Raw genomic sequence first — 12,607 nt, 5'->3', positions numbered from 1 at the left:
AGCAGCAGTGATTGTGGGCAGGAGTGAGGAGGGGGCACCTGAGAACCCATCCTGGGAGGTGAGAGGGGATACCAGGTGGGACTGAGCTTGAACTGAGGCTCCCAGCCCTGGCTGGTGCTCCACTGTCCCATCATGCTCAACACACAAATTCACAGATATGAATTATTCCCAAGACCCGAACTGCAGAGCATTAAACCCTAAGCGGGAAATCCTTCTGAGCATAGGGGCCCTGTGCAACGGCGCTGGTTACATGCCCATGAAGTCCGCCCTGTTCGTATTTGAACAAGGTTAACACGATGGAAAAAAGACTTCAGCAAATTACAAAGCACTTCCGTAAAGACTTCTCTTAGGTTATAATTGCTTGAAGCTAGAAGAATCTCTGCCTTGGTTTCCCTGTCTGCACGATGGGTTTAGTGATAGTGCTGGCCTCATAAGATCCTGATAAGGATTACCTCAGTCATGATGATCACTTCATAAATGTTAATAAAATAAAAGCAGATCTTAACTCTGAACATGCATGGTGCCAAAAAGCAGCAAAATAAGATAATATTTACAATTAAAATAATCATTTTGAATTTCCTGTTTACATTTTCATAATTGAAAAGTTCTCAAGAGCAGAATACCAAAAGCCAGAAATAGTAAAAATTTTTTATTAGCATATTTCTTTGGAACTGTAGTAGTCTGGAAAGTATCATAGATTAAAAAGTCACGTGGCCATGCATGAAAGCAGAAAGCTCTTCTCTTTTGTGTTTAGCTCTGTATCACAGCACCCAAGTTACAGTAATTCCAATCATAATTTTCCATTTTCTTGAGTAGTTTTACAACATATTTTCCTCTGAATGACTTAGTACACTATTTATAAGGTGCTCTTTTTTTTGTTTCTTTGATGAACAATATTTCTTTTCACTTTGATCAATTCAAAATATAATTTATGTTCCTAGCTTTGTGTTGGAACATCTCCTAAAAGGCTTTCAAGGATAATTTCTGAAAGAAAATGGAGGGAAGGGTCTATAAATGTCTTAAATATATTACTTCGATAGATTATATGAGGACTGGCCACATAGGAACAAGTTCAGATGAGATAACACAAAGACGTAAGAAATCATTTCAGAAAACATGATATAAATAAGCAAATTTTTAGGTCAAGGAAGAGGAGTTGAGGGGACAACTGAGCTATCTGTGTGGCTCCGCCTTTCCTGTCATGGGCCTGGAATTGCATCGTGTGGTATCAGTTACTGTGACAACCAACGATAGGAAAAGAGGTTAGAGGCTTAATGAGAAAGAGTGAGAAGGACCAGGAAAATCAGAAATCTGTCCTGACTTGGAAAGGCTTGCCAGGAAAGGAGCAGTCAGGGCAGACGGGACGAGAAAAGTCTGAAGTGGGAGAAATGCTGAGGACGCTGGACGGAAGCAGGAGAAATGGAGCCAGAACAGCTGGAGTGATTTACCGCCAGGAAGGACAGCTAAACCGCTATCTGATCTTGCTTTTACTTAAATTCCAAATCTCCAGATTAGGAGAATAGCTCATTGCCTAAGGACACAGGAATTGCCTAGAACAATAAATAAAACAATAGCTTTGCACATTACTGCTTTATGAAAATATTCACTCTCACCTGTGGAAGGAGGAGTTTGGAGAGGGAGTTGCAGAGAGCAAGAGGCTGGCCCCGTGTTCCTCCTGCTGCAAAATCGCATCGCATGCTCCGGTCATGAGCAGCATATAGAAGGAACTATGCCAGGGGCTCACAAGCCTATCCAGGGATCCCCTGCATTAGTGCTGAGCACCTGGTTTGAATCCCCATGCTACTAGCTCCTGTAGAGGCTAATTACTTAACCTTTCTTCATCTGTAAAAGAAGGGTCTGTATTAACATTACCAGCCTCATTGTGATGAGGATTCGGTGTGTTAACGTATGTAGAACAGCATAGAGTAACCACTCCCCAAATGTTAGAAAATATTGGGAGCAGTAGAGAGGGCATTTCTACCTTTGTGTTAGACCCGGAACCTATGGAAAGTCTCAGAACCACACTCCTCCCCACTGCTGCCTCCAGGTGGTGGTTCTCCTCACCCTCTTTCAGAACCTCTCCCAGATGGCACTTTCCCTTCCCTTCCTTGTCACTTGGGCCCAAGGCCATGAACCACTCTCCCACACATTCACCATGGCTTTTATACCAGCAGGCTCCCTGTTGTCCTCGCTACCCCAAAGACTTTAACTTCCACAGAAATGCCAACACCCTGGCTCTGTGCTTCTCCATTGCAGGTCGTGGTCCATTCACGGTCATAAAAGTCAATTCAGTGTGTCATGACCAGCATGACAAAACAAGACAGACTAGAACAGAGCAGAACATCACATGACATGTAACAGCATGTCGTGTTGGATAAGGGTACCACTTTTAAATGAAACTATGTTTCAGTTATATATATGTGGGCATCTGTGCTATGATGTAAACTGTACTTCTTTCTTTTCTTTCTCTCTTCCCTCCCTCCCTCCCTCCCTCCCTGCTTGCTTTCTTTCTTTTTCTTTCTTTCCTTCCTTCCTTCCTTCCTTCCTTCCTTCCTTCCTTCCTTCCTTCCTTCCTTCCTTCCATCCTTCCTTCCTTCCTTCCTTCCTTCCTTTCTTTCTACCAGGCCTCACTTTGTCACCTGGACTAGAGTTCAGTGCCGTCATCATAACTCACTGCAACCTCAAACTCCTAGGCTCAAGCAATCCTCCTGTCTCAGCTTCCCAAGTAGCTGGGACTATAGGCACACACCACCATGCCTGGCTAATTTTTCTATTTTTTGTAGAGCTGGGGTCTTGCTCTTGCTCAGGCTGGTCTCCAACTCCTGGCCTCAAGCAATACTTCCGCGTCAGCATCCCTGAGTGCTAGGAATACAAGGGTGAGCTACTGCGCCCAGCCTAAAATGTATTTTTTATTGTGGCTCACCCACAAAAGAGTCCTAAATTCTTTAGCTCTAGCTGTGCCCTGGACATTTGGTTCCTTGACCTCCTCTGCTGCAAGGACCTTCCTTTTGCCTCTTCTCCACTTTGGTGACCACTCCTACAACCACATCTTGGATCTGGTCACTGCTGAGAATGGATCCATCTCCAAAACTTGGAATTTCCATGGTATAACCACTACCCCTCCTTTTCTGCAACTTCTCCCATCTCCCAATTTTCACCAAGTCTACTATTTTTTAATTTTCTTCTTTTTAACCTCTATTCTTGAATCCAAACTTTCTCTTCCTCAATCTACCTATGGGGACAAACTTATCAATAGGTCAGGTTTGACCATCCAAATGGTCTTTTTGCAGTCCTCCAGAATTACCCACTCCAAGTCTCAGAATGACCACGGCATTTCTAAACTTACAAGTGTGATCTGGTTCCCCTTTTCCAAGCCCTTTTCAGCAGTACCCAATTTACTCAATCAGACTTTGTTTCCAGACACGGAGAGCCCCTAACCAAACTCTTCACTTCCTCATCTCTCCATGCGTCCTGGTACAGACGTGTCACAGCTGCTCTTCCTGCACGTGACCTTGCTCTGGAGGTCTACCCCATCCACAGCCCATGATGAGGCAGCATCCCCATGTGCACCTTATGCCCCATGGCTAATGAGCCATGGGAAGGCCTTCGATTCAAGGACAGAGCACAGGGACCAGCCAGCATACTGTGAAGGGTGAGACCAGATTCCTCTCCTAGGACATTATCAGACACTTCCCAGGAAGCTGTGGGAAGCTACACATGAAAGGTCCTGCAAGTCAAAGCAGAAGAAACCAGTCAACAGAAAGGACAGCCGAGCAGGGACCCCCAGGCAGCTCCAGAGAGAGAAACAGAGAAAGTAGCTGCTTCATTTCCGTGGCCAGTCCCGGTTCCCAGGAGACCTGGCTGCACAGGAGAACCTGTCGTTGGGTCCCCGTGAGATCCCGGGACCATTACAACCAGCCCCACATTTCCCTGAGTGACCTTCAGTGGGCCTCTTTCCTTACATCCAAAAGAGCCCAGATGGGAACTTTCAGCTCACTGAACTTTCACCATTGTCTGACACGTTATTCTGTGCCTTTGCACGAAATGTGCTTTCCCAGGAATGCTCTGTCTCCTTTTTCCTATATGGCAACTATCTACTTAACCTCTAGCAAAACAAATGCCCTTTTGTGAATCTCCAGCTGCCTGAGCCAGTCCCTCCTCTGCATGCCTTTAGCTCTTTGCTCATTCCTTGTTATCAGAACACCTACTGTACTGTTTTGCAATTGTTTGTGTTTCTATATCTGTCTCTGGATTCTCAGCTTCTTGGAGACATGGTCACATCCTAGTCTTGTTTTTATCTCCCTGATCTGAGCATGTGTAGCAGATTCTGTTGGTTCCCTACTCACACCCCCTAACCTGGTGCCCGCTCACCTGCACACGGTTCCCATGCACTCTGACTCACTGGCTGTGTCTCTGCCTGAGAGTGTGTCGGGCCGGCCAGAAGCACAGGGGATGGATGCCCAGGCGTGATTCTCAGTCAGTGAGAGGTAGGAGTTGGTGATAAACACCTCAGCTCCCTGCCCCTCGGTGGGTCCACTGAGCTCTGCACAGTCCTTCAGAGGCCCCTGTGAAACTGAGCCCCAGCTGCCCGTGGTGGCGTTCTCCCCTTCCCCGACTCATTCCCCCATATCCTTGCTGTGCTTCCTAGAATCATCTCCCAGATAGACTACTTGCACTCCAGTAAATATTAATACATGTTTCGAGGACGGCTTTTGGAGGAGCCCAAAGTAAGACAAGGAGATAAAGCACATAGTGCTAGACAGATAGTGAATAAAAACGGAGGCCTCCAGCCCCTCACCCCTCTTTCCAATAGCACAGGATGGCAAGAGCTGCCACCCACTGCCTTCCCCGTTTCACTTTCTTCTCTCCAGATGGGAGGGACCCCACGGTCAAGCACCTGACCTCATGCTCATCAGCACCCTCACTTCTCCTGGTCACTGGTCATTCAGAAGAGGCTACCCTGACAGTCCCCAAGGACTGATACAGCCCTGGACTCTCTCTGCTCCTGCCTCTGGAAAGCTGAGCACTGCAAGAGGTTACATTGGTTAGTGGCCATTTCACATTTATCATATTCAGCCTTCAGTGTAGCTTCAAAACCTTTTCAAGTGTCCCCAGTTCATTTCCTTTAGCGATGACTATGCCCACCTTTCCCCAGGATGCTATGTCCCCTTCCTCATTCTCCCCTGGCCTTCCCTGTATCTGGAGTACTTGAGTGAGTGAAGTTATCACATCTCAGCACTTGCTAGAGGAAGAGCTCAGATTCTGGATCAGGGAAAACAAACCACAATGAGGCTCTTGATAGAGCCAACCACAGGTAGAAGACAGGCTTCAGACCTGCCAGGTACAGTGCCATGCACAGGGCAGATAATAATTATCACAGGGCTGCCAACCTGTCAAAGTGGTCTGGATTGACCAAGAGAAGAGGACACACTGTGATGATAGGGCAACACAAGGACAGCACTTGGATACGTATTATTGTTAGTTCCATTTTTACAGATGAGGAAACTGAGGCACTGAGAGGTTAAGTAATTTGTCCAGGGTCTCACAGCTGGGAAATGGCACAGTGAGGATTCAAACTCAGACAATCTGGCTCTAAAGCCCATGATGACACTGTATCTACTGATTTTTTTCAATACAAAATTATTGTTAAATGATAGAAAATCAATACAATCTATCATCTGCCTCCCAAGGCAGGTATGCTTATATAGGATCTATCAGTAATACGTAAAAAACAATACATATCAAACAATTCAGATGAAAAATACCATATGTATAATCTGCTGTGCATTCTACATATCCATTATTAGTGGATAGGAAACGAAAATGAGTACGTATTTTTCTCCCAGTTGCTCTGTGGATGTTAATCATGGCTAAAGATGAGTCAGTGTGGTACAGTGAACACAGCAGTAAACTGAGGCACCCCAAAGCATGGCTAACTACAAAGCGGCTGTACCTCAGCTTCCACATCTGAAGAATGGGTGGGTGGAATAGACAATGTCTCAAAGTCCTTTTCAAAGCTAAGATTTTGTTTTTCCATCTTTGTACAGACAAGAAAAACTTGATTTCAAACCTGTCTAGCTTACACTTGAAATTCCGCAGACGTGGGTGATGGAAGCCAGGAAGGGAGGCTGCGTGAGGATTGGTACACAAACCTCTGTGCTCTTTAGAAGGTCAGTAGCAGCATGCTCCTATCTGAAAAATCTCTATGCCAACTGTCAACCCCTTCAGATTTGCAAACTGCACCTACAGGGTAAAAGAGGTTGCAGATGGCTCTAATTTCAGAGTGTCCTTGACTGGGAAAAAGAAGGCACTGATTAGGAACTATCTCAGGCCGGGATTTGGGTCTGCTACATATAGAAGGGATTAGCCCAGGGCTCAGAGGATCGCCTGCACACACCCTCTGTGTGGCCCAGTCCAGCTGCTGTCGTTCGGGGGCTGCTGCTCTGTTCCACCACCTACGGCCCTGGCAAAACCCACATTTTAAAACGTAAAAGAATAACCACCGCACGGTTAACTCCTAGTGGCCATGGATCGATCATACCAGGAGGCCAGAGGTGCATCCACAAGAGCAATTTTCACTGAACTGAAAGTTACCAAGAAGGTAAAAGCATCTCTGACCTTTGGCCACTTTAAAATAAAAACAGTCTTGTTCTGCCCATCCCTGATAAAGCCTCCAGGGAGTGCTAGGAGAGACAGTCCCGGAAAGACCACTTCAGAATGTATACACATTACGTTGAGGAGGGAAAACATGAATGCAGACACTGATCACACCTTGTGTTACCCCCTCCCTCCAAACGCACCCCCAAAGGCTGAGGGATGAGGCTGCCCGGCAGCTCCTCCTTGTTGGTTTAACTCTGCCACCCCTACACACATGGGCTTCTGCTCTTGGACCCCACTTCTCTGCCCCAGCGGCGGCCCATTCCCACATGGGGCCCCTGCGGGGCGGAGGTCTCACTTCAGGTGTCCTTACATGTCCCTCTGAGTCTCACTGAGTGTCGGGGGTGCTCAACAAATGTCTGCTGAATTGACTGTGCACACGTGCGTGTTTCAGGGGATAATTTAATTCTCAGTGTCCCATGGGTATTACAGTCCCCATTTTTCTCCTGAGAAACTGAGGGGCAAAGAGGGTCACTTGTTCCAGCTCACACAGCTCCCCGGGCCACAGGGGCTCCCGTCGTCACCTCCCTCACCTGAGAGGCGTTAGTGAAGAAGAGGAAGGGTTCCTTCCCCAAGGGCGGCGTGGGAGGCCTGGCTTAGGGCCGCTCCGCAGGTGGCAGCGCACCCGGCCCGCGCGCTCGCTTTGGGAGGGAACAAAATAAGTCATCTTTTTGCTGTCATTTATCCGAGGTGTGATCCTCCCAGAGAAACAACTCTCAGAAAGTTTCCATTTTGAAACTTCTACCTGCCTATCCCGGGCTTGTTCCGGGTGCCCGAGACGGGGTCAGAGCCGAGGCGAGCCGCCCCCGAGACCGACCCCGGCCCTCGCCGCGCCCCCGAGCAGCCGGGAGGATGCAGGGCGCGGAGAACCGCGTGCAGGACGGTAGACACGCGGCCGCCGCGCAAACCCGGCCGCCCTCGCCCGCCTCTGCCTTTGCCCCTGCCGTCGCCCCTCCCTGCTCTCCCTCGACCAGCCCCTCTCACCCCCAACGTACGGATCTGGTCCCCCGGCCCTGGGGACACTCACCCTGCCACTCGAGGACCCGCTCGGGGGTGGGCGTCGCCGCCGCGCCCTCAGCGCAGCCACGCGGCGCCCCCAGCAGCAGCAGCAGCAGCAGCAGCGACGACCGCAGCAGCAGCATCGCTAACCACTGGGCTCGCCGGGCGCCCCTTGTCGCGCCTGCGGGGACCAGGGCCGCGCTCCGAACACCCGGCCCTGCGGCGCGGGAGGCGGGACCGCAGCCTCCTCCGCGCTCCACCCCTCCCGGGGGCCTCGCCACCTCTGCCCCCGAAGACCCACTCTGCCACCGTTGTCGCCACAGTGAACGGACTCGGGGCTCTGGGCTGGGAGACGGGAAAGTCGTGGAGGTTTTCAGCCTGGGGCAGGAGGAGGAAGAGGGGGTGGACCATCTGCCTATCCCAGAAATTCCTGCCTTTGGGGTGGGGAGAGGAGGGGAGAGGCTGCCCGGGGCACGTCCTCGCCCCTCCCGCCTCCAGCCCTGCTCCCTGCCCGGCTCTCTCCTTTCTGGGGAAGGCCGCGAGTTGAGAATCTCCGGGACAGGAAGTCTGACATCTGGGTTTGCAAACCACCAGGATTCTAGTAAACACCGCGGATTTGGCCGCAGTCAGCTCAGAGGAAACCGAGCTGCGCCGGAAACCCCGGGGGCGCTGTGGCAGCGCTCAGTCCTCTGAAAGGTGGAGCGCTGGAGACCCCTGGAGGGCCGCGCCCTGGTCTCCACCCTCCGTGCTCCGGAGTAACCCGAAGGTTCTTCTATGGTTGAGCTCCTTTTAAAAAAAAAATAACTCCCCCTTCCATCTCTGATCCTCCATACCCAGCAAAATAGCTGGAGCCTCTATTATCCCACTTTACAGCTGAGAAAACTCTGCCCAGAAAGACGAAGTGATTGCAGTTAGCTTACTCCTTAATCCAGCAAAAAATTACTCTCTAACCTAGGAAGTAGGAAAACCCTGACTAGAATGTAGTCCTTCCAACCTCAGTCCTTCAAATAACCAGCTGGACTCTGGAAGCATTTAATATTCTGAGAACAGGCTAATACAAGACCTTTCCTAAACAGGACCTTGACATTAATCATTGAAACACAAGAGGAGGGAAGAACGCAAAAGGGAACTTTAAAAAACAAAAGGGAGGGAGGGAGGGAGGAAGGAAGGAAGGAAGGAAGGAAGGAAGGAAAGGAAAGGTGGTGGGACGGAAAGGTGGTGGGACCTTGGAGGACCTCGTCTTTCTCAGTTTCTCAGTAACTTCTTGGCCAATCCCAAAGCAACATTTCCAAGCAGGGTTGTCTTAGCCTGGTCCCCCAGCAAGCACAGCCTGGGAAGAGGAGCAAGGGAGCAAGGTTGAAGGTCAAGGAGCAAAGGAGCAAGGTTGAAGGTCAGAGTGAAATGGAGAAGCAGGGAAAGTGATTGCCTTGGCCACTGCTGTAGCAGTGCTCAGTCCTGTAGGAACCTTATTTACCCATGGCCTCAAAACCCTGTTGATTAGGGAAATCCTAGGGTTATTAACTCCTCTGCACACTTCAGCAGCTGTGGTGAGCTTCAGGAATAGTGCCAGGCCTTGCATCTGAGAAGCCCTGGGACCAGAAGTGGCAGGTGCACGGCATGGCGAAAGGTGAAGCACTGCCAGGTTGCCCCTCACCACGCTGGGGTGGGGAGTGGGGGGACAGCTGGGGGAAGCCTGCTGCAGAGATGGCCGGATGTGACAGGTTCCAGTGTATGTACTGGATCCATAGCATATCCTTATGTGTGGAAATCAGCATCCCTGCTTGAAGACCTGCAGAAAAGGAATGCTTTCAGCATAGCAGGCTACAGACTTTAGTCACCAGCTGTAATATGTATCCTTTCCTCCTATGGCCTCAGGACTACATTGCTGTGGGATTATCTCTAAAGTAGAAGATTCAGCCCTGCCTGAGTGGGCTGGCACCGACTGTGGCTGGCAAGTGCAATCCACGTGGCATAATTAAGTCATAAAGTGTGACACTTTTGTTAACCCCTGGTGAGGTGCAGGACAGTGAGAGTAAAGGGGAAAAAGAGACCCGGAGGGGCTGGAGTGGGCATGAAGGCTAAATGTGCTCAGATAGGGGAGTGGGTGTTGGTGGGGAAGAGGCTGTTCTAAGATGGGAAGAAGATACGAGAAAAATACAAATGTTAGAATGAGAACTGCTTGTATGGGACACAGTGAGGAGGTGTGCCTGGCTGGAATAAAGGGCAGCCACTGGGGTGCCCTGGGACACTGGGACACTGGGCTCCCTCCCACTGGCTGTGGCCCTGGGTGAGTCGTCCACCTGCTATGGGCCTCAGTTTTATGCTCTGTATACTGACCGGGGCAAAAGCCTTCCCGTCCCCTAGCAGATACTGTTCTGAAGTAGCAAAGCCATGAAGCTGTGACTGTGAGTAGGATAAGGAGAGGGGAAACAGGGTCCGGTTTCATCCTCAGAGCAATTAGTGTAATGAAGAGGGGTGATAACAGCTTCCTGGCCTACCCACACCACATTTCCTATGCAGCCTTTAGACTCAGAACAGAGCCACTGTTTTACTATCTCTTCCTGAAACATTGTAGCTTTGAGGTGGAAATCTGTGGGAAAGAGCTTTTTAGCCTTCAGTTTCAGGTTTACAAGGCAGTGTAGGGTAATGATTAAAAGAGGCAGCTCTGCCACTCACAAGCACGCCACTTAGTCTCCCTTGGCCTTAGTTTCCTTTTATGTAAGATGAAAATGATAATATTTGCCTTATTGTGTGGCTGTATTAAATGAGATAACATATGCGAAGAGCTTAGCGCAGAGTCTGACACATTGTAAATGTTCATTTCTGGGAGCTGCAAGAGCGTGGGGAGGGAGGCAGGCGGCAAAGAGGCGGGGAGGCCAGAGCAGGGCTGCGGTGGTCAGTGCTCTGCACCTGCGGGCCTTGGGACATCTCCCTGTTGCTCTAGTTATCCTTTTGAGTTGGAGTTATTTATTTGTGCCTCTCACCTGACTGTGAGTTCCTTGAGGAACCGGCTGTTTTTTACTTCTCTTTGAATCTCTAGGGCAGCACACTTCCTGGCACTTAGTGATCTCTCAGAGTCTCTGCTGAATGAGTGATGGAGTGAAAAAATGAAGGAATGGAGGAATGAGGTTGAAAGGAATAAGTCCTCGCTTCACATCACTGATAGGTTTAGAAACTGCGACTTCAAGAGAAATGATGTATAACAAAAGTAATTTTTTTCTTATCAACATCATAACAAAACGATGTTGAAGGAAATGGTGTTATACCAAGAGCTGCTGTGTGTCGTTTTGCTTAAAATCCCAGTTTCCAGGCTCAGTGAGGACTCACTGTACAGTGCTTGGAGTCATTTGAAACTTGAGAAAAATATTAGGAACCTGAATTGTGTTGAGTGAAAACAGTGAAGAAATGTAGGGATTTAAAACTCATTTAATGTATGTGTTGTGGTTTGAATCAAAATTAACAAACTATTTTGAGCATTGTATGAATCAGGGTCTCAGCAAGAACGGGTGACTATTTACAAAGGGATGGGCAGAGTGACGAGAACAAAAACAAGATGGTGAAGCACCTAGTTTCTGGCAAGAGCAATGTTGTCATTGCTACAGGTAGGTCTGAAGGAACAAGGAAATAGGGAGAAGTAAGTCAGAGGGTACAAATGTGCAGTTATGTAGGATGAATAAGTCTAGAGATCTATGTACAGCATGAGGGCTGTAGTTAATGACATTATACTGTAGACTGAAAATTTTCTAAGAGAGTAGATTTTAGGTGCTCTTACTATATACACACAAAAAGGTAATTATGGAAGGTAGTGGATATGTTAATTTTTTTGACTATTACAATCATTTCACTACATACATAGCTATCTAACCATTATGTTGTACATGTTAAATATGTACAATAAAAATAAATTTAAAAAACAAAGCCATACAACTACTATATTTGTTTCCTAGGGGTGCCATAACAAAGCACCATAAACTGGGTGGTTTAAAACAATACCAATTTATTCTCTCACAGTTTTGCAGCCCAGAAGTCTGAAATCAAGTAAATCAAAGGAATAAACTATTGATGTATGCAACAACGTATATCTCAAAATAATTACGCTGAGTGAAGGAGGCTAGATAAAACAGGAGTACATACTTTATGATTCCATTTATATAAAATTGTGGAAAAGGTAAACTATAATAGTATGTGGTTACAGAATGCAGGTTAGTGGTTGCCTGGGAATGGGAACAGGGCAGCTAGCTGCGGGGGAGACTTAGCTAAGCCAAGAAGGAATGGAGCCAGACAGAGGCGACAGTGCACGTAAGGTGCTTGAGAAACTCTTGCAGCAGAGAGATGGAGTATTGCATTGGAAGGTTCTAGGAGCATCAAGGGTAAATAGGAAAGCTGGTGCTAGGTCCAACACATGTTAAGCATTTTGTGCTAAAGCCAACAAGAAGCCATTAAAGAGTTTCATTGTGACCAGATTTATGTTTTACATTTCAGAAAGAACAATCCTGCTACAGTATGGAGAATGGACCAGAGGTAAGGGATTCATTCATGAGGGTTAGGAAGCTACTGTAGGAGTCTGGATAAAGAGATGGCAGTTGTTTGGACTGGGAAGGAGTCAGTGGAAGATGAAGAGAAACACATGTTTTGAGGTATTTGAGAGGAAGGCTTATCACGATTAGTGTTTGATTGGGTGTGTTTGGGGGGAGGGGAAGAAAGGGAGTTGTCAAAAATGATGTTCCATTGCATGGTCAACCTAATGGCTTCCTCCATTGAGAAACGGGTTTGGGGAAGGAGGAGGACTTCAGTTTGGGATATGTTGAAAGGCTTGTGGGACATCCAGATGGAAATGTCCAGGGGGCAGTTACATATGTGGGTATCAAAGTAAGAATCAGGCTGGGACCGTATATTTGGAAGTTATCTGTGGTTGATAATTAAAGTCATGGGAGTATATGCAATTTCCCGG

The 12,607-nt window shown here is 48.1% G+C and overlaps 1 protein-coding gene across 1 annotated transcript in view; it reads right to left on the bottom strand.

The window, feature by feature from the left end:
• Positions 1-8,071, bottom strand: part of PLA2R1 (phospholipase A2 receptor 1) — a 115,863-nt gene extending 107,792 nt beyond the window's left edge. Inside the window, exon 1 of the mRNA XM_045559081.1 lies at positions 7,685-8,071. Within this exon, the coding sequence (XP_045415037.1) occupies positions 7,685-7,799 (115 nt within the window). The 5' untranslated portion in view covers positions 7,800-8,071. The remainder of the gene's footprint in view (positions 1-7,684) is intronic.
• Between the last annotated feature and the right edge of the window lie 4,536 nt (positions 8,072-12,607).

The sequence above is a fragment of the Lemur catta genome, chromosome 8 (genome assembly GCF_020740605.2).
Source record: "Lemur catta isolate mLemCat1 chromosome 8, mLemCat1.pri, whole genome shotgun sequence".
NCBI classification, from domain to species: Eukaryota; Metazoa; Chordata; class Mammalia; order Primates; family Lemuridae; genus Lemur; species Lemur catta.
Note: the sequence above shows the minus strand (reverse complement) of the source record. Positions and strands in the feature narration are given on the sequence as shown.